The sequence below is a fragment of the Chiroxiphia lanceolata genome, chromosome 9 (assembly GCF_009829145.1).
Source record: "Chiroxiphia lanceolata isolate bChiLan1 chromosome 9, bChiLan1.pri, whole genome shotgun sequence".
Taxonomy (NCBI): domain Eukaryota; kingdom Metazoa; phylum Chordata; class Aves; order Passeriformes; family Pipridae; genus Chiroxiphia; species Chiroxiphia lanceolata.
The window spans coordinates 22,682,425-22,702,658 of NC_045645.1; the positions used below are offsets into that span (position 1 = coordinate 22,682,425).

The 20,234-nt window shown below is 37.7% G+C and overlaps 1 protein-coding gene across 3 annotated transcripts in view; it reads left to right on the plus strand.

Annotated features, from left to right (window-relative positions):
* DENND1B (DENN domain containing 1B) overlaps window positions 1-20,234 on the plus strand; it is a 149,484-nt gene that overhangs the window by 2,156 nt on the left and 127,094 nt on the right. For all 3 annotated transcript variants that reach the window (XM_032696453.1, XM_032696455.1, XM_032696454.1), the window contains exon 2: window positions 846-910. In XM_032696453.1, the coding sequence (XP_032552344.1) occupies window positions 846-910 (65 nt within the window). The remainder of the gene's footprint in view (window positions 1-845; window positions 911-20,234) is intronic.

Below are 20,234 nucleotides of genomic sequence, written 5' to 3' on the forward strand. Positions count from 1 at the left end.
ACCGCTTGTTTTTAATATAAATAGCAGTGTGCTTGGTAGGCTGAGGGGGTATAGTAGTAGTGGCATTTAAAACTATTTTAATAAATATTCAGTGTGGGATTAGGTTGAGTGTTAATTGCTATTAGCATATGCAGTTTATTATTATCAGGTGAGTGTTTACTGGGGAGGTAAAAGGGGCGTCGGCCATCACGCAAAGCTGCCCGTGATGGCTGCTGTAGATAGGGAGGCTCTGTCTTCCTGGCCTGCTCAGGGCTGTGACCGTCCCTGGTAACTGCACTAATATTTTTTCACTCAGTGAATTATACCTTTGAAGTCCCAGTTGATGATCAATGTCTTGTGAAAGAGGTAAGCTCAGTGATTCTCAGCCTTGTGGTGGTAATCATAAGCAATTAAAGGATAGTGGCTAAAGTCGTGGAATTAAAGTGGAAGTCAAATGATGGGCTGTTCCTATTAAGTAGAAATAAAATGTACATTTAGAAAAGGCTGTGTGTGACTCTATTAATACATTTCAGATTGATTGATTGATAAGGATTGTAGTAGCTCTTTTTTCTCAACTGTTTAGTGGGGTATGATGGAAGACTTGAAAGCTATTTGATCCATAAGGCAGTCACAGTATCACATAAATAAATCACACAGTTTAGCTTGTTTATCTTCCTTATTCCTTTCTAAAGGCTGTACAGTTAAATGTGACTTTTTGGTTCTTCCTTTGAACTAATCTGGGTTCTAATTTTGTTTTAATGATACTTTAATTTTATTCCATACAAAGAGAGTGGAAAGGATATAACACAGTAGAAACGTGATCTGAAACATGTGTATGATTAATTGGTTGTGTTTGCTTCTTCTAGGGAAAATCCAGAACGTACCTTTGATTTGGTACTGAAAGTAAAATGCCAAGCTTCTGAAAATGAAGGTAATATATTATACCTATGATTTTTATTTATAGAAATGAGTGCTAGAAAAAAATATTTTGCATCCTGATGGAGTGTTAGCTTATATTTTGAGTTGCTGTTGTATTGAGATTGTATTAGAAAGTGAATGGTTATTTTTTTGAAGTCTATTAATCTGTGCTTGTTGTGGGTTTCTACTGTTATATTTTTGTTTTGACTATTGTAAAAGTATTTTTGTTCTGAGAGAAATATTTGTAAAGCTTGAACTTGAATTGTATCTGCTGTACTTTGGAAGTCTTTCAGGGTTGGTTTTGTCTAAAATTTCATTTTAGCAGAACAGTTGACTTCTATCAGTGGAATGTTAATTTTGATCAGTGTGATAGGGAGAAAATAACTTATTTTCTGAACAATAGGAAGAGACTTTCTTTGTAGCTCATGTTTGGCAGCTGCTTTGGCTTGATACACCATACAAACAGCAACGAGGGCTGACTTGAGCTTATATTAGCCGTCAGTTTCATGTCTCTATAAACACGTGGTAAAAGAGATGTAGTAGTCCAAGAGTTGTCTGAGAGAGGCTTTTTTCCTCTTGGGTAAAAAGAAGATGGGATTTGCAGTACTGAAATTAAAGTGACCTCTTCAAAGTCCACTGGGGGAACTCGGTTCATGTTCTCAGCTGAGGTTGTTGGCCTTACAAAAGCCCAGGGAGAGGAGGAGTCTTGTTGGGGTTGTGTTGTAGTCATGTTAGTCTGTGACAGCTGTGTCTTAATGACAATTGTAAAAACTGCATCTTAAAATAGAGTGTATTTCTTATCCTACTGTGCTAATGGATGCTATTTCCGGAGTTCACTACTCTAATGAGAAGGCTGTAGATGTTTATAGCCTCAAACTATTCTTTTTCTTGTTTTTTTTTTTTTTTTTTTTAATTTCAGGCAGCATTTGTTAGTAGTGTCATGGGAGCATGGCTAATATGTTTACAAAAACCATTTTTGTTGAAGCTTCAACAATGTGGAAGCTAAACCTAGTTCTTTATGTCTTTTCCTGACAATCCTAACAGACTTTCTGTACCTGTTGTATTATATATTATCCTGTACTGATAGCTCAGGTTTCTCCCTTTATTTTTCCTCTTCTCTTTGTAAGATTGTTCATTTAGTTGTGAAATGACATCTTGAACCTGGTGCAGTCCTTGGATACCTTCACTTTTTTTGTGACCAGCCAGAATCCCTCAGCCTGCTTTTGTGATTTGCTGTTGATACAGTCACAGTCTGGCAAATCAGATGGGTTTTCCAAACTCTGATCATTGTTGTGGTTTGTATCATGGCACATTTTTGCTTCTGTTCTCCCTTTTGCACTTTTTACCTTAGTGATTTCATACATGGTGTCTGGGAACCCTACTTAGCTACTTGACTTCTGATCTGTTCCTCCTTGCATTGTGCTTTTGGTCTCTCCCTCTGCCCAATATCCCTTCCTGGGGGCCTCTTCACATCTTGGCTTAGGCCCAGCTTCAACCTGCAGATTTTATTCCCTTTCTTCCTTTCCCTCCTGAGATCTAGACTGTTAATCCTTTCAGGTTCTTCATCTTCAAATTAAAAAAATGTGGATTTTTCTCTTCTGTGATCAGAACATGGTTCTAAATCCTTTTAATTCCTTTTATCTCCTATTTGACTTCTGATTTTTGCACTTCTACTGCTATAAGAAACCACTTTTTGTTGCTTGCAGCTCTGTGAATGACCTACACCTGAATTTTGGTTGTAGGCACTTCCCCTGCCTCCCTCTGTAGGTATTTTTGCTGTTTATCAGTTGTCTGTGGAGAGCAGCATCTTTAAGAAGTCTGTGTATTTCCTTGCACTGTGACCTGAGTCAGTGTGGAGACTGTATCTGGGACTATATTGTGGTTGCGTCCTCTGCTACCCCACTTCTTGTCACCATCCCTTCTGTGCCGGGTGGGCTCAGTTGCTGTTGGTCCATGAGGTGGCCAAAGATAGGAAGGAGGTCTGATAGCTGTAGTGTTGGAGTCTGGAGTGTGTGACAGGCAAGGGGTTTAGATATCTTTCAGCTGGCCTGGAGCTTGTGTTGATTCTTGCATGTGTTCATAGATCGGCACAAAAGTATAGTACCCTTTTACCAATCAGTGCTGGCTGAATATTCCGGTTACCATCCTGTTGTACTTGGTGACCTGTATGGGATTTGTTTTAATGTCTTTCATATAATATCTAATTCAGATAACAAACTCACTCCAGTGAGGGCTTGACATCATATTTACATATGGTATTATGAGCACAGTGATGTATCAAATTAATATATCTGAATGTTAAAGTTATTTAAAGGAAATTCACAAGGGACAAAAGTGTATTGTTTCACTGCCACTTTAGAAATGGAGCACAAGGCTTGTCATGCTAAACAGGGAGCTTTCAAGGTTGGTTTATTATAAGGCCTAACAAATTTGACAGTTACCCTGTATTGTAGGTCTTGCCTTTAAATAGATTTTCATGCTAGGATAATCTTTTGAATATATCATACTTGAAAACATGATCCATTCACCTGTTTCTTTGCTCATGCCTCTTTCTTTCTTATAAAAGAGATTTGTGTTTAAATAGGGGCTTTTTCCCTCGCATCCCATCTGCTCCTTGTACTTGATCCTGAAGCTATGTCAGGGCTGAATTTGTGACATCACTGTCACCAGTGTTGCTGTGGAAATATCACAGCCACAAAATTATGATCTCCCTGCATGAGTGAGCAGCAGGAGAAGCTGACTTAGAAGAGAGGAAGACCTTAATGTGACCTGTGTATTTTAAGCTTTTTCTTCTCAAACTTTGCCTTAGTGTGCATTCTCCTGCATTTTAATTTCCCTGTCCCAGTGTATAACTGCTCTAACAAATAACATTTGAGGTAGCCCTGCTGCATGTGTAACTCTTCATAGGATATTTTTATGAGGATGCTGTGTGCCTGCAATAATGTGACATGACAAAAAATTTTGCTGTTAAAATTGCTATGCTTTGGAAAAGTATTTTTAGATAACTTCCTAATTACAACATAGCACCCAAGGAATATTGTTTTTTCAGATATGACAGTGTTGTATTATTCTTCCACCTACATACATACATACATGAAACACAACAGAGTTTATATGTACTATGAAATTTGTTCTTAAATCATTTCACTAATTTTCAACATAAGTATTTACATTGAGTAGAAAACAAAGAGGTAGGTTAATATGAATTTATCACGTCATGTATAGTAGGTAGCTCCTGAATTGGTTACAGGCTCAGCTGTGCTAACATGTATTTATTTATAGCTAGATCAAAATTTTGTTTCCCATTGGATACTTTTTTGTGTGTGTGTGTGCGTTATTTAAGGGTAGCTTGCATGCTTAAATATTAATTTATTAATACTGAATAGGTCATCCTTTGGACTACTGTCTCCTTTCTCTCTGTTCTAAAGTACAGGAGTGCACAGTAGCATTGCTAGAATAGTGATCTTCCAACCCTTTCCTTATTTTTGGGGCAGGAGAGAAAAAGGGGTATTCTCTACTTAAATGTTCTTATAACTCCTCCAACAGTTTAGAACATATTGCTTACTGTATTTTCAGAGTAACTATCCAAAGAGGAGAGAAAAACCTTAAGACCAAAATCAGATTGTTACCATGTTATAACTTCCAGTCCTTTGCAGGGGTAAAGATTGTAAACATCAATTTATATGTGTTGAAACGTAGTAACTAGTTGATGTGACAACTTTTCCTTATGAAAATTCATGACCTGATTCTTGCAAAACTTTGAGATGAAATAACTGCTGTTCACTTGAGTTTGCTAAGTGAAAGCTATTCTAACAGCCCGGTATTTGTTAATTGTGAATTTGGCTTGCAGTGTGAGTAGCACCTTACAGCAAAAAGTTTTACATTGCCCTCCAGGCAGTTGCAGATTTTTGTAATTCTTTTCTGTGTTACTCCTTAATGAACAAGCAAACAAAAGAAATAGTAAAAATGTGTGCTTGATATAACATCAGCAGTAGACCTTCAGTATTAAATTTTCACTTGCAGGCTCAGAGGACAACTTGATAACAGACATTATCAAAACTGTTGTGTTATTTTAAGGACAAGAATTACTCTTTAGCTTTAGAGTGAAAAGATGCAAGTTTTTTGCACTTTGGGCTGAATCACCCTTCCTGGGTATCAGGAGTAACGCAGTGGTACTGTTGGTCCTGAATGCATGGCCTTACATAAGGCTATTGCATCAGAACTGCTCAACAGCTGCACCTACAGCAACTTTACTCTTCTCCTGGCACTCTTTTGAAAATTATACTGTGGCTGGCACTGTAAGATATGCTGGAGCCTAGGAAGTGTCTGAACAAAGCAGTCTGCAGCTTCTTTTTTTCTTTTCTTTTTCTCTATTCGTATCCTTCTCTCATGGAAAGTAAATGGAATTTCTGGGAAGTTTTCCACAGGACATGTCCAAACTAAGAGTACCATTATAATCTTTGCGAGGAGTGTATGTTTATCTGTGTGTCTATGCTTATGCAAGCATATACAGTTTGTGCATACACACATATAAGTCAGAACATTGGATTTTGGTTAAATGTGCAAAGATGAAGTTGGTAATTTAACCAAGTCTATAAACTTTGTATCCTATATATTGATTCTGTTAAAACTGGGTTGCAGAGGCCAGATGCAAAAGGCAATGCAAATATAGCAGCAAACAGTAGTTGCAGTGTGCAACAGCTTCTGTGAGCATGAAGTCTTCAGCATTTCTGTCCACAGTTTCCCAAGAAGATGATGACTCAGATTGGTTTCAATGTGTGTGGTGAAGCGAGTGCTGTTTGCTACACCCTCATTTTCTTTGATTGTAGCACATACAAAAAGCAACAAAAAGGCTCCATGGAGTGTGCAGGTAGATCCAGAAAAGTCAACCACTGAATATTGTGGTTTGGGTCCACGACTGCTGTAGTCCTGACTGTTGAAGTTTTACTTGAAAACCCCTTTAAAGTAGCAGTTCATTTTCTGTTCAATCTAAGATAATTATTGGAACAGCCCTTGAAATTTGATTGCTTTGTCTCTATTTCCTCTTTAAATGCTAGGAAGCCTTCTATAGCTCTAGGGCTAGATAATGTGATTTTCAGAGAAGGTGTTAAGTAGATTGTGTTGAATTGCTTGAGTAACTCCTGTAGTTTATCTTGCCTCTGCCAGAATAATAAATCTTAGTGATGTGTGATCTCTTAATTATTTTTCTAAAGAGTCTTATTTTCATTAAATTTTCAAGGAAGAGCCATGAAAACCAGTTTAATTGTGTATTGATGGAGTTTAAAACTATATCAGTTAAGTCCAAGAATTAGTATAGAAATGCAAAATTCTTTGTATAAGGTTTGATTGTGGTCTATAAGATAGTAATAACATCTGTAGTTCCTGGAAGGTCTAAATTCTGAAAAAAAAAAAGTTTAGCACAGTTGGTAGTTTTGTCCAAGGGTAACATGTCTAGCTTTGGTAAGATTTTGATTAAGAATCTTCCAAAGCTGCTCTCAGGATTGTGGACAGAGCAAGCACTGGTTTTTCTTATTTTGTTTTTTCTTCACTATAGAGAGTTGTTTGTTAACCACACACTCTGAGCTGGTGGGTGTAACGTGCTGATCAAGACAACTTCTTTCCTCTGCTGTACATATTTTTTTTTTTTTAGAGCATCATTTGAACCTGATGAAAAAGATAATTCTATCAGTGTAATACATGAAGAAGTTGGCATGTTTTTTTTTTAACTTTTGATGTAGTCTTTATATGCTGCCAACCTTTTTCACTGTTGGTTTTACCTGGAAAGATACTAAATAAGTACTGGCCCCCAGAAAATTAGGTTTCTCTAATTTTTTTAATGACTCTATATTTTTAAGGTAACTGTGTATAAAAAATTAAACCTTCTACTCTTCTAAAGTTTCATTAAACTTAACATCCCCCTGTGCCCCAGCTCATGAACTTGTATGTTGTTATTTAAGTTACTGCTACTTCCCTGTAATAGTTTCTTGCTTTTCCTGTTGAAGTTTCCAAATGGTGGTACCTAAAAAGCTTGGAAAAGGACATTTAATCTAGCCTGGTTTCTCTGTAGGGTTGATTGATTAGGAGAATAATATTTCACAGTCTTTTGTTGAGGATTGTGTAAAAGTTTTGAAGGCAAAAGTAGGAAGTGTATGAAAAGCAGGTAGTGCACCACTTTTGACAAAAATGAGGAATATAAGCCAGAGTTTGGCTGAAGGTCTCTCATGTACGAGCACCAAGCATACCTGTAAGCCCTTCACAAATTACAATCTTTAAACCCTCCAGTTGTATCTAAATGAGTCTTTTCATTATATTCAAATCTCTTGCATTTAATTGGAAAGTCCCTTAGGGTATGAAAAAATGTCTTCTGTGTGTTTGCACTGTTGCTAGCAAAGAGTGGGTGTTGAAGAGTTACAAACTACAAAACCAATTAAGACAACAGTGATTTTGCACCTAAGATAAAGATTGGCATTTTGATGCCTTTTACCTTTTCCTTTCGTTCATTAGAGACTGAGAAGTGGAGTGTAGGCTCTCCAGCTTTCAGCTTCTCCACAGATGCAAAACTGTGGAGGAAAACATTGCTGCTTTTCAGTGTCTGGTTTCCTACAGATCTTTTTTTTTTTTTTTCCACCAACCTACAGAGATTCTTGGATGTGTGTGTAATTTGGAGGTGGGTGCAGATATGTGTGTGTAGGAGGGGAAGGGGCGAGAGCTGCTGAAGAAATAGGTCAAGGAAGCCCTTTCTCCTATCTCCCCTGCATTCTTTACCAGGGAGAAGAGACCTTGGTGGGGAGGGATGACCCTACTCCCCAGCAGCCAGAGGACAGTCCTGGGAGGAGTGGCAGGCTCTGCTGTACTCCAGAGATTCCAGCCGTAGTAATGTGGGGGCAGGTGCTGTGGTATCAGTGCTGCTAGAGATGAGTTATTCCCCTGCAGACACTTGCCTGTGTCATTTTTTCATGTAATGCCATACGCCACTTTCAGCAGCGTGATCTGGTTTTGGGCAGTGAAATTAAAAGGGAATTAAGCAGTACAAATATTAACTTGCTATAAAAAGAGTTTTGCGTAAAATTGAGCAGAATTAACGTACTAGTATTAATAACTAAATAAAAGCTGAAACCAGCAACCTGTATTGTGTAGTGTAGTTAATCAGTATGAAAGTTGACGTTCCTGTGCTTTTTTCAGATTTAATTTTAGTTTCGTTTTTGTACTTAACTATTTGAGATGACTGCCTGGGGGATAGTTTGTGGGTTTTAAATTGCTTGCATTCAGAAGTGTTAAGAGTTTGCATATTTTCCTAAGCTAATGTCAGCATGCTTTGGCCCTCCCACACACTGAACAGCCTATCGTACACAGAGGTTTATCATTTTTTAATGGGGTATGTTATGCTGCTCACTGTCTTCATATATAGTTTAAAGGCTTTTTTTTTGATGTATGGAGGATTTAAAATCTGCTGAAAAAACTTTGAAAACTGGTTAAACTTCTAAGCCTTAAAATGCTTGTTTGCAAAGCCATAAGACACTTCTCTCTCTACCACTAACTTGAAGAGGCTGAAGTGTAGGGTTTCCTGTCTGGTTCACAGAAATAGTCTTTAATTCTTTTTCCTTTGCCACTGATGATGTTATCTGGGGAATGGCAGAGACATGTAGATGCGCATGCTCATCATCTAACTGTTGAAATAGATACTTCTGTTTTGAAATAAAATAAAACATGATCTGGGCTACAAAGGGAAGCGTTACATAAGTGTTCGCAAAGGGCTTAAAACCCCCTGAAGCCAAGTGAATTGTTACTTTTATTACTTAAAATAATTTTGTGTAGTAAGAGCAATTTGATTGTAGCACTGTTTTGCAACTAGTCTGTTAAGAATCTGTATTTCTCATGGCAGGCTGACATGTGATAACTCCATGATATTTACAGGTACATACTTAGGATGGAAAGTTCTATGTGACTGACAGATGAAGTATTAAAATGCTGAAAACATTAACTTCTATTCATCTTTAGGATTTTTCCATGTATCTTGGAGAACTGAGGTTTTATGTTTAGAACTGAGCAATTTGTGTGGAGAAAGACTTCTTATATTTTGTGAATCTGGTTTAGAAGAAAGGATTAAAACTTAACACTGAACTTTATATGGAAAAAAGAAGAGAAAAAGCAGAAGTAAAGAAAAAAGGCCTCAACAAGATTTTGGGTGTGGTATCTGCACTTCCTGAGATGGGAAAGCCAAGGCAGCAGTTTACAGTCGTACTGTTTTCCTTTGCAAAATTCTCAATCCTTGTTTGGAAGGTACTGTCCAAGTATTAAATCCTTAATTAGAAACAAGGCTTGAACAACGCCCTTAGATTATGTTTCCTGGATCTGGTTTCTTTACACATTTGAGTGGGTATTCAGATGTAGATTAAAACCTACCTAAAATTAAAAACTTGTGTCTGAAAAGAGCATAATGGTTAGTATTTCTGTGTTTTTTCTGGAACATATTTTGCGAAGTTTTTAGTTAATGGCAAGTTTGATTATCATAGAGGCATAATTGCCATAACCAAGGTATTTTGCTATAAATGGCTTACCATTGCATTTTTCCTTACACTCAGAATAATAAAGAGCAACACAAATACTTCCTATTCATCTGACTTTAGAGGGAGTTTTATTTGTTGTGCCACTTGAACCTGTATTAAAATGCATACAAATGTTGTAAAGCTGTGGTGTCATTGTATAGATGGAGTCAAGTGTTTGCTTTTGGGAGGAGGCAGTTCTTTTGCTCTGTTACAGGAGAAGCTCAATGCAAAAATCTGGTGTCTTAGTATTTAAATGCTGGCTGCCAAATGTTGAATTGATTGTGTTGAGATAGTTGCACTTGACACAGAGAAGCCATACTGATAGTGATTATAAGGCACGGCATCATTTCCCTCCGAAGTTACAAAGAAAACATTAACATTTTAAGGCAGGTGTTTCCAGGAATGGAGTTATTACAGAATGACGATAATTTTTATATCCTCAGGTTAAGATGCAGTATTAAAAAAAAAAAAATGTAAAAGACTGTTTTGTGCTAGAGTGAATGTGTCTGTGTTCTGTTTAAATGCAAAATGAGAAAATGTAGCAACATAGACATAAAAGACAAGGACTGTGTGACGTTTGTAAACTTACCTGGAGGTCTGTCACGAGCTTGAAATAATGGAGTGAAATCACTGTGCCTTTAGAGTGACAAGAGGGAAACAGTTATTGCAACTTACTCTTGCTAGCAAGAGCTGATCATTTATGCACCCTCTTCCTAACTTTTGGAGGTCTTTTAACTCCTAAGTTGTGTATGTTTGCTGTTTGTGTTTCACTTCAAATAGCTGGCACTGCTAAAAGCATGTGAGGTAAGCATCCTTCCCAGGCTTGCTCCACGGGCACGCTCACCATTCAGCTGGTGGGGCTGCCTCTGGAGCTGACAGGAAAAGTTTCTTATGCAGGACACATAAGGAGGAACCAATAGGATTTTCATGCTATGCAATGTAGTATGGCTGTTGTTTCATCTCTGAGTGTTAATTTCAAGGTTTTTTTATTTGTTAAAATAAATGTATTGCCAGCTGAGGAAACTGGAGACAAGTAGGTATGGCCTTACTCTGTCCTGCTGTCTGCTTGATGGCTTTGTGTTGGAATTGTTTTTGGGTTATATTAAACTCTTATCTTATTTTTGAGGAAATGGTTCAACAACTTTGCTGGTGCCTTTAAATTTTCTGTTCACATGACAGAATTTAGCTCTTAAGAAAAAACCCAAATACTGGAAGTTAAATCCCTGTCACCCATGGTCACTTTCAGGTGTTGCAGATTTGGAGATAAAGTTTTCATTTTTTTATAAATAAAATTCTGTCTAAAGACCACAATTATGCCAGATTGGTATCCTGCAGTAACTCATAGAACTGAAAATAGTTAATGACATTGTGACGACATAGAAAATTCTGATAGACTTTATGTCCAGCAAACACTTTTGCTGGTGTTCATACTCTAGGTAAATCTTCCCTGCTAAGAATACTCCCAGATTAAAAAGAACTTTAGTTTTTTAGTGGCAGATGAATTTCCTGCCTCTTTAGCTGAAGCTAATGAACTTTTGCTGTTGCCTCAGAGGTGGCTGTCAGTGATTCTGTGCCAGGACAAGTAAAGCTTTCTGGCACCAAAACTGAGTTAGGTGAGGTTCTGAGAATTCAGTTGCAGTTTCAATCAGGCACTTTTAATTGGTGCATCTGAGTAAACCCATTTTAGTTTCTGGGAATGGGCATGTCCTATGCAATGTAGGTATGTGTTGGCATCTGCATCCACTTGGGGTTGGAGCCCTCTAGCATCTTGCAAGTTCTAGTCTAAAAATGCTTATAAAAGTGTCAGCCAGGGGGGGGAAAAAAGTCAGAACTAGCATATATAATTAGTAAGTAAGCAATTTATAGGGAATTTTCTTTCTTAGTCTTGATATAAAATGCTGTATTTTACAAAAAATGATTTGAAATATGTTCTTTTGCATTCTAGTTGTGACAAAAAAAAAAAGCTTGAGATGACTGCCTTTCAAGTGCCTGACTGAAAACATTTTTCATTGTCTATAAAAACCATAATATATTAAAGCCTGCCTTAAATTCTCTGGTAGCTAGTGATGGTGACTCTCTTCTTTTTAAATAAACAACTTTGTGTGACGTTACTGGACACTGACAGATACAGCAAACTGTCATTGAGAATACTTGTCAGGTCTTGCAATCCTTGGAGGGAATTTGCATTGTGTTTTCAACAGTGAACAAAGCAGAATCCTCTGAGCTCCTGCTATTGGGGAAAATCATGAAGGACAGAGTAAACCAGATCAAACAATAATAAAAATAAATTAAACTAAAAGTGAAATAGGATGAAGTTTGGAAATAAAAAGGTAGTGAGTTGTGTTGGCTGTGGTCAGCAGAGCTCTTGAAGCCAGTAAATCCATGAGGATGGGGAAATTCCTGAGCACTTGCTAAGTGCTGGGGAACATGAACTTGGTCTGCTCATATGTGGTCTGCTTCATGTATTTTAAAGAAATGAGAAAGATCTGAAACTGCAACGTGCTTTAAGCTCTAAGAAGAGAAAAAATTACTTTGCTTTTAGCCCTAAATTACTTCAATCTGTAGGTTTCCCTGGCTCTCCTAAAGTAGGACTAAATGTCTCTCAGCTCTGAAACACTGCTTTTCTCTGCATTTCCCAGAAAACTTGTGGATAGCAGCATTTGCTCTCACAGAACCCATCTGTGTGGCTTCTCCTAACTATCTTGGTTGGTGAGACTTTCTATGGTTGCTTGAGTCTCGTGAACTGGAAAATACTCCGTGTGGTAATCTGTGTGAAAATGACAATACTTGTTATAAGATGTTCTCTGCAAAAGGAGCACCCAGTAGAAATTTTAGCTTTCTGGTGAACAGTGGCTATGCTTCATACACTGTCCAACTTTAAAAATATTCAATAACCTATCTAAAGGAGTCAGAAGTATTGAGGATAAAAATTTGACTGTGTATGCAGTAACTTTAATAAGTAGTGGTCTAGGATTGCAGAGTGATCCATACATTCACCAGTTAACATCATCATGAATGACTTTAATAAAAATCATGAATTAATGAAATCAGTTGCAGTTGCAGAGGCTTCATTATAGTTGTATTGTAATATGGATTTAAAGCTATTTATGTAAAGTAAATGTATACCCTTAGTATATGCAGTTCTGGATTTGTGCTGAGAACATGACTGGGCTGTGTATGGAGCCAAATCAGAATTGCTCACATTGTGTCTTACAAACAAAATGGGAGTTTATAATCTGATAAAAGAGCATTGTTCATTTTGTGTCTCATCATGTACGCTCCTTCTTTTATCCTAATATAACAGGGAAACTTGATTCTGACATATGCTACTGGAGTACTTCTGCTACTGGAGTTCTGCCTCTGTGTATTTTAACACTAGAAATTATTCATCTAAGCGTGACCAGTATGTTTTAATTGTCAGCCCATCTTGAAATATTCATCTTTCAGTGAGCAAGACAAAAAGTCTTGCTAGGACAGAAAGTGCCAGAACAGCATAAACAATAGTTGCAAACAAAGTGATGTTTCAAAGCGTTCTGTATGCAAGGAGATCAAAGTGGGTTTGGTGTTTTCTTTCTTTGTTTTGTTTTGGTTTTAGTTGGTGTTGCTTTGGATATGTAGAACAGTATATATTACTTACCATAGTAGCTAATATAGTAGCTGTGTGCTTGTGGGTCAAACACAATGCAAAGCATGAAACAGATACAAATTGCCTAATCTGAGACAAATGTTGAAACAGTTAATTGTTACAGGAAGTGCTTTTCTATTCTTTGATGTTCCAGAACCCCAATTTTTTCTTTTTAAGTCTCAGCAGTATATATTCAATTATTCTATTTAATAGGAATATTAGATATGTAAACCAAAAAGTAATGATAGTGTGCGGCAATACTGATCGATTACAAGAAAATATTATGTTTTAGTAACCAAAGAAACCACATTTGAAATATAAATCAGTAGTTCTAAAGTTTAAGTACTGCACCATGTTCATATGTGGTTCATCAACATTTCTGTAGGTGTTTGTTTACAGGGTATCAACTAGATGTACTGGAATAATGTGAGTATTGCAAATATGCAGGGTGAGGCAGATCTGGGAGATCTACTTTGTACACCAATGGCTGAGAGAGATGAATTTGAAATCGGTGTTTTCAACTTCATTAGGTTATTTTTAAGAAAATGTTTACTATAGAGTGGCATTGAAAAATGGTGTTTTGTTGAGATATGCTAATTGACTTCTCTAATCTGAAATTCTTAGACATTCTAATATGATTTTTAATTGTCTTCAAATAAAATATGTGAGCAAGTGAAACAAGAATTCTCTTTCATGTGTAGCCGTGTTAGAAGTTACGGGCATTGATAGAATGCACAGATGGGTGGATAAAATCTGCTTTATGTACAATGAACTGCAAATCCTCCCCTCTAGAAATACCTATGCCCAGAAAACTGATCACATACCCGAAAGATAAACTGGTACAAAACGCAGTGTCATACAGGATACCAACCAAGTCTGGTTTTGAATGGTGATAAGGCAACAAAGAAAAGCATTTTATAAACAATAGATGAAATATCTTCCTAACTTGTGGCTGGGTAGCTCAGTAGTTATTAACAGGATACAAAAATCTTTCAGCTTTGGAATATGTTTACAGAGCTAACTCTGGCATTTTTTCTTTTTTCTTTTGAATGTCCTGTTATTGTCTGTGCTTCCTCCTTTACATGTGTGAGGTTTATGTTTTCATTTAATTTAGCAGCACTAAGGGACAAGGATGAAGAAACTCCCACATTGTAAGGGCCAGACATAATCCTTAAACCCTGTTGGATTTTGCTAATGTTGAGCTTCAGCCAGACTGGGGGAAAAAATGGTTCCAAGAAGGTATAACACTTACTCTGCATTAGTAGGAAGTGTAAGCACCAGTCACCCTTGAAGGGAAGTGACAAAAGCCTGGATCGTGTGGCTGAAAGCCTGAATGCTGCATTGCTGTGGGCCACATCAATGAGCTTTACTGCTAATAGGTGTCCATTAGGCAAGTTCTGCAAAAAAAGCAGGTCTTTGAATAGTGTTTTCCAGGAAATAGATGCTTCAAGCTCGAAATGAATGACTAATGCTGAGCACGGTGTGTTTCTTGGTAATAGCTGTTCTGGTGGTAATGGTAAGTGTTGCTGTCCTCTCTTCTGCAACCTGTCTTTCCACAGGCAGCTAGGAGAAAGCAAAAGCTCTCTCAGTTACTGCGTGGCTGCCCAGAAACTGTGTTGGTGTAACTGAAGTAAAAGTGAGGGGATGAGCTCCCCTGAAACTGCCACAAAGAAGATGGTACCTACGTGGTGGTTCTCAGTGCTGGAAATCGAGATATAATTGCATTATAGAGAAATTACATAACTTTCCTAAGTGGTAGCTTTTCTTGTGCTTGAAATAAATATTCTTTTGAAAAATAATTTTTATAATATTAGAAAATGACCTTCGTTTGATTGTTTATTGGTGACTAAACCTTAATCAGTAATGTATTTGGCTGTAGTTAAGGCATCTTGATGAACTCCCCTTCAAGTAGGAGCCAGTGGGGATGAAGTGTATGGTTAAGCAACACTTTCACCTCAAATAATCTGAATTTGGTGGGTAAGACAGTGGAGGAGATTTGCTGTATAACCTGGTAAATATATTTAAACTATAGAAAACCTTAAAAAAAAAAAAAAGAAAAAATAAAAAAAGTCTCTTTATAAGCTATTTTATTATGAAATATGAGGGGACTGTGATTGTGTCCTCAGGGAAGTGCTGTAATATCTGCTCTCGAAAAGATTAAACAAGAGTATGTGTTCTTCTTACCTTTGCACCTCAGCAGCACTTCAGCTGCAAATCTGTGTGAAAGTTAAAACTTCCTGCTGACCTGTAACTTCAAAAAGAAAATTGTTTTAGGCTTTATTCAAAAAGGAAGTTTACCAAAAATTTCACTAAAACATTGCAAGTGTTTCTTGATGCAACAGCACATTTGCAAGATGTTATTTCAAGACACTCCTAATCCATGAAAATCAATAAAATAATAGTTTAAGAACTACATGCCATTTTGCCCAGGGCTCATCAAACATATCCTTGGTTACTGCCTTGTCACCGTTCAGGGAATAGCTCTTGTGACAATGGTACCCACTCTGCTTCCTGTATTTACTGGCAGGGGCTTGGATGCCTTGGGAGGGAGAGGTGTGATTTGTCACCTGTTTTTTGATGTCCTTCACAGCAGGAGATCCTGAAAGGACTCCTGACACCTCCTAAGTGCCAGTGTTGCTTTGCTTCTCTAAACTCATCCTGGGTGAGAAAGCAGGCCAAGCAAAGGTAGTGTGTGTCTGTGCCTGTTACTGGGCTCCCTGTGGCATGTGGAGAGCAGCTAGGAAACATGGAAAGAAAATCCCATGACCAATGACTGACTTCAGGGAGGGAGCAGATTAGGATTGTGCTTCTGTGTTTTATCACTCTTCATGTCTTTGTTTTTAGAGGGGAGAATCTTGCTGAACTCCGTTCTCAGAGTTCAAGGTACCGCACAGATGTGTTACGTTTAAGATAAGAGAGTTCATTTGATTTCTTTCTTTTTGCTCAATAAAAGCAATATGCAGAGAGTAGTGAAGTAAAGTAGACTATGAGTCTGCTTCAGTTCAGGCTGGAAATTTTGCCACATTCCTAAGGAGTTTTTAGCGTTCCAGGGCATCTGATTTTTGCTTCTGTTAATAGCAGATCAGTATTGCTTTCTATGGAAAACAGATTTGAAAATACATCAATATTTTAAAGAACTGTAAAAATGGATGTATCTGCTATGCTTCCTTTATATTGCCAAGGCCTTTCTTTATACTTAGCAAAGAAATAAGAAACAGTAAAGTTCATGTTTGTTTTTTTGTTTGTTTTGTTTTTTAAAAACTGCTGTAGAGTTTCATTCCAAAAGCAAAACAAATAAGTGGCGTATTCACTTAGCATTTATTAGAACCTTTTTTTGGGGAAAAATGAACACTTTGTAGTCAGAATTCTCTTAAGTAGTTTTCAAGTGTTGCTGGAGGATTATAATCAGTAACCTTTTTCTTAAACTTAGCTTCAGGGCTTTGTGGTACTTGAAATGACTCATGCACTGTACTGTGGCTTAAAAACTTTTGTATGTGTAGAACTATAACTCCCCTCTTTTGAAGGAGTTTTAATAGCTGAATAATTGAGATTAATATGACTGAAGATGGTAGACAAGTAATTCTTGGTGTATCTGTTGGTGCTAAGAGGGGAGTTAGATGTACATTTGTGTGTAGTTTATTTTTTTTCACGTGCTGCTTCTAGAATGGTTCATATTGCATAATTGTGAGATGTTCATTTGGTTACATCCTTAAAAGCCAAGAATGAGAAACAATTTAAATAATTTTGTCTCCAAGTGTAAGAAAGAACAAGATGGTAAACAATAGCATATAGATGATGATGAGGACAAAGGTCAACCAAGTCATCTATGCAGGGTGATTCTTAAATGTGTTTGGTGTGTTTGGTTTGTAACTGTCTATAAAAGCAATTTCTCTTGGCACATCAGAGATGAGATTTCAGTATCTTGCTGAGTAGCTTAATGGAGTATCCCCTTATCAAAGTGCATTTAGTTCCTTGTTTTGCTGTCGTCTTGTTTTTTGGGTTTAATTTTGCGTGCAAGTGTATGTGGGAGGAAGTTGTGACTGAGGCCTTTTGTTGAGGAGATGATCTGTAATTTGAAGAACAGCAGAAATGTATTCTTAAATTAGACTTCTGTGTTTAAAAATTCATCTTACAGAAGTTCTGTACAAAAGAAAGATGTTGCTTCTCATCATGAGGACAGGTAAAAATTCTGGGATTTTACTTGTTGCAGATGAGTTACCTGTGCATTTCTTTATGTTTAATGCATAAATGATCTCCATATGAAGGCACATGTCCTCTTTCACGTAACTGGTAAAATGTTGGCTAATAAAACCAGCCACGACACGTGTTGCAATTCAGTGCTTTGGTGATACTGGCCAGCATGGCAGAAGCTGACTGAAGTATTCAGAAAATGTCTCCTGAGATCTGCTAAACTCTTCTTTCCAGATCTGACAGCTTAAAATAGGTCTGATGTTGCTGCAGGGAGCTCAGTGTGCAGTCTGTGAAAATAAGGCTGCTTGTGTGGAATAAAACACCTGAACCCCCAGTCTAAAATACAGATCTTTTCCTGCATTTCTTTCCTGCTTGGATCCGAAACTAAACTATTACCCATTTCTAGTGGTCTCCAAAAGCAACAGGCCTCCCTTTTGTGTGTGTGAAAACTGCTCTATCCTTCCTCATTGTGGGTTGAAAGGGGATTGGCCTGGCTAGGGGAAGGTTTGGAGGGCTGCCTTGGAGGCACCTGCTCCCTGCAGTTGTGTCCTAATGAGACTCTATTCTTGTATTTATAACTGAAAGAAAAATGGAAAATGTGTCAAAATTCAGATTCTAGCCTTCTAGACAGAGAAGAAAAACCGTGAGGAGGTTTTACAGGAATTCATTCCTCTGCCTCTTTGCGGTAGCTGGTGGTGGTAGGCACCAGCACAGTGTGCTGTGTGTCACTGCTGCCCAAAAACTGCCTTGCTGGATGTCAACATCCTTTCTCTAGCATGGGTACCCACGTTTTGCTTGGATTTGGAAGCTGGTGAAAACTGACATTTTTTTCTCATAGTGAAACATGGGCCCATGGTGTTCAAACACACTTGGTTTTGAGCTCCCTTTATACCCTTGGCCTCTGCAGCGGCCTGGAGAGATCCTGTCCGTGGCTGTGGTACAGAGTTTGTGAGCAGAGTTTCCTTCTCTTTGTTTTAAACATGCTACTGTTGATTCATGTGGATTATAGGTTTTTTATTACAAGAAATAGGGATTATTTATTTCCTTTTCACCTTCACTTGTGCCACAGGTGATCTTTTATTCCCCCTGCCGTCCAGCTGCATCTCTCACCTGAACGTGTAATTTGTTGAACCTGCCCATGACTAGGTGCTTTTCCTTGATATATTCTTTTATATTCTTCTCTCAGTCTTTTTTGGTTTTTGAGGAGAGGGTGGTCCAACGTGTTGTTGTGTTATGAATTTCTGTAGAAGCTACAGGGAGAATATCCAAGTGCTCTGATTTTTAAGTCTCCTGTGTTATTTTTGTTTCTTCTCAGTAACCTTTGGTAGAACTAAAAATTATAATGAATCATAAGAAAATAAATCAATTTCTATTATCATGCTCTTGAGTTAATGCTCTGTATTTGTTCCTTCTCAGACATTTTGTCTATCTGAAATCAGTTTTTATATATTCTCTCAGACAGGCCTACATCTGTGTGAAAACGTGCATCTTGTTGAATTGTTCTCAGTCAATAAGTAAGCAAGTTCTTTGGTACCATAAACAGGATTATAGTATTAGATCCTCTGTTGTTTTCCTTCTGTGGCAACTGCATTGTTTTGGGGTGCTGGCTTAGGTTGCTGTGTAGCGCTGCTCAGCTTCAGAACGTGCTGTCTCACACCGACAAGGCCTTTTCTGTGGAGAGGGTGGATTGCAGTGGACACGGAGCAGAAGTGTATCTGATCAGTGGTGTAAAAAGCAATCATTTTCCTTTCCAATTTAAGTACGGTAAATGCCATTATTACTATTTTTTTGTATCACTTCTGTAGAGTAGTGATAACTTGATGGGGTTTAGATATGATAACTCCAAATAAAAAGTAGTTCAGTAAAAGCCTGAGGGTGTTTGTGCTCCTGTGGCAGTGCAGCAGGTGTTGCAGCCAGTGACTCCAGTGTGAGTACATCTATCACTCCTTGGGAAGCAGTCCAGGCAGTCTTGGGAAAGATCACAGAGCCTAAAACATCAGAGGTTGACTTAAGTACTTTCATAGCTAAAGAGATTAATACCCAGCAGTCTCTAGGTTTGGCAACTATCCTGTGTGGGCTTTTTTTTTTTTTCCAAAGGGCATTACAATGAACATTTAAAATACTTCCGAACCATGACTGTTCTGTTCTGTGTGGCAGAGGGAGACAGTGGCATGTGCCTGATGTCTGATATTCCATGAAGACAGAGGTTATCTCCTGATTTCTGTCTCCTTTGCAAATGCAACCTGTTGAGAAAATTGGGTTGATGTTGGGCCCATCCTGGGTTGTTGCAGTTACAGTTGTGTTTTTGTCCAGGTTCTGAAATCCTGTTGCTTTCTGCATGCTGCTGCCATGAGCAGGCTCTGTAGGGTGGCTGGTAAGGGATAAACGTTGTTGTTTTGTTTTTCCTGTTATGACAAGGATGATTTCACACTTTCTTGTTTCAGCACAAAACACACTTTAAAAAAACCAAACAACCCCCCCAAAAAACCAAGCACACACCCTCATGTTCCCCCAATCAATCAACCTATGCCAGAGAGCAATTCGTTTGCCTCTTATTTTGAGACATTCTGGCTCTCTTTTCAAAACAGATTGGTGAAATTGATGAGAGAGATGCATTTCCTCAGCTGTGGCTTATTCTCCTAACAAAGCCCTGGAAATTCTTTCCAAATACACACTCAAAAGGGGCCATAAGAATTCTGCAAAGAATGCAAACATCTATTTTTCTGCAGTAATTCTTTTCAGTAAAGTATATGCTCATTCAAACATTAAAATATTGCTCAGATCTAGGTTTTGGGGTGTTTTTTGGTTCTGTGGAGTTTTTTCCCCCCCAGCCTGCTTGTGGTTTTTTTTTTTTTTTTCCCTCAAGATGAAAGAATAGATTTTTATTAATGTTAGTCCACTTCAGTAAACTTTCTTGCTGTTTGCATGTATTATTTATGCTACAGCAATTCAAGTGTTTCAAAGAAACAAAATAG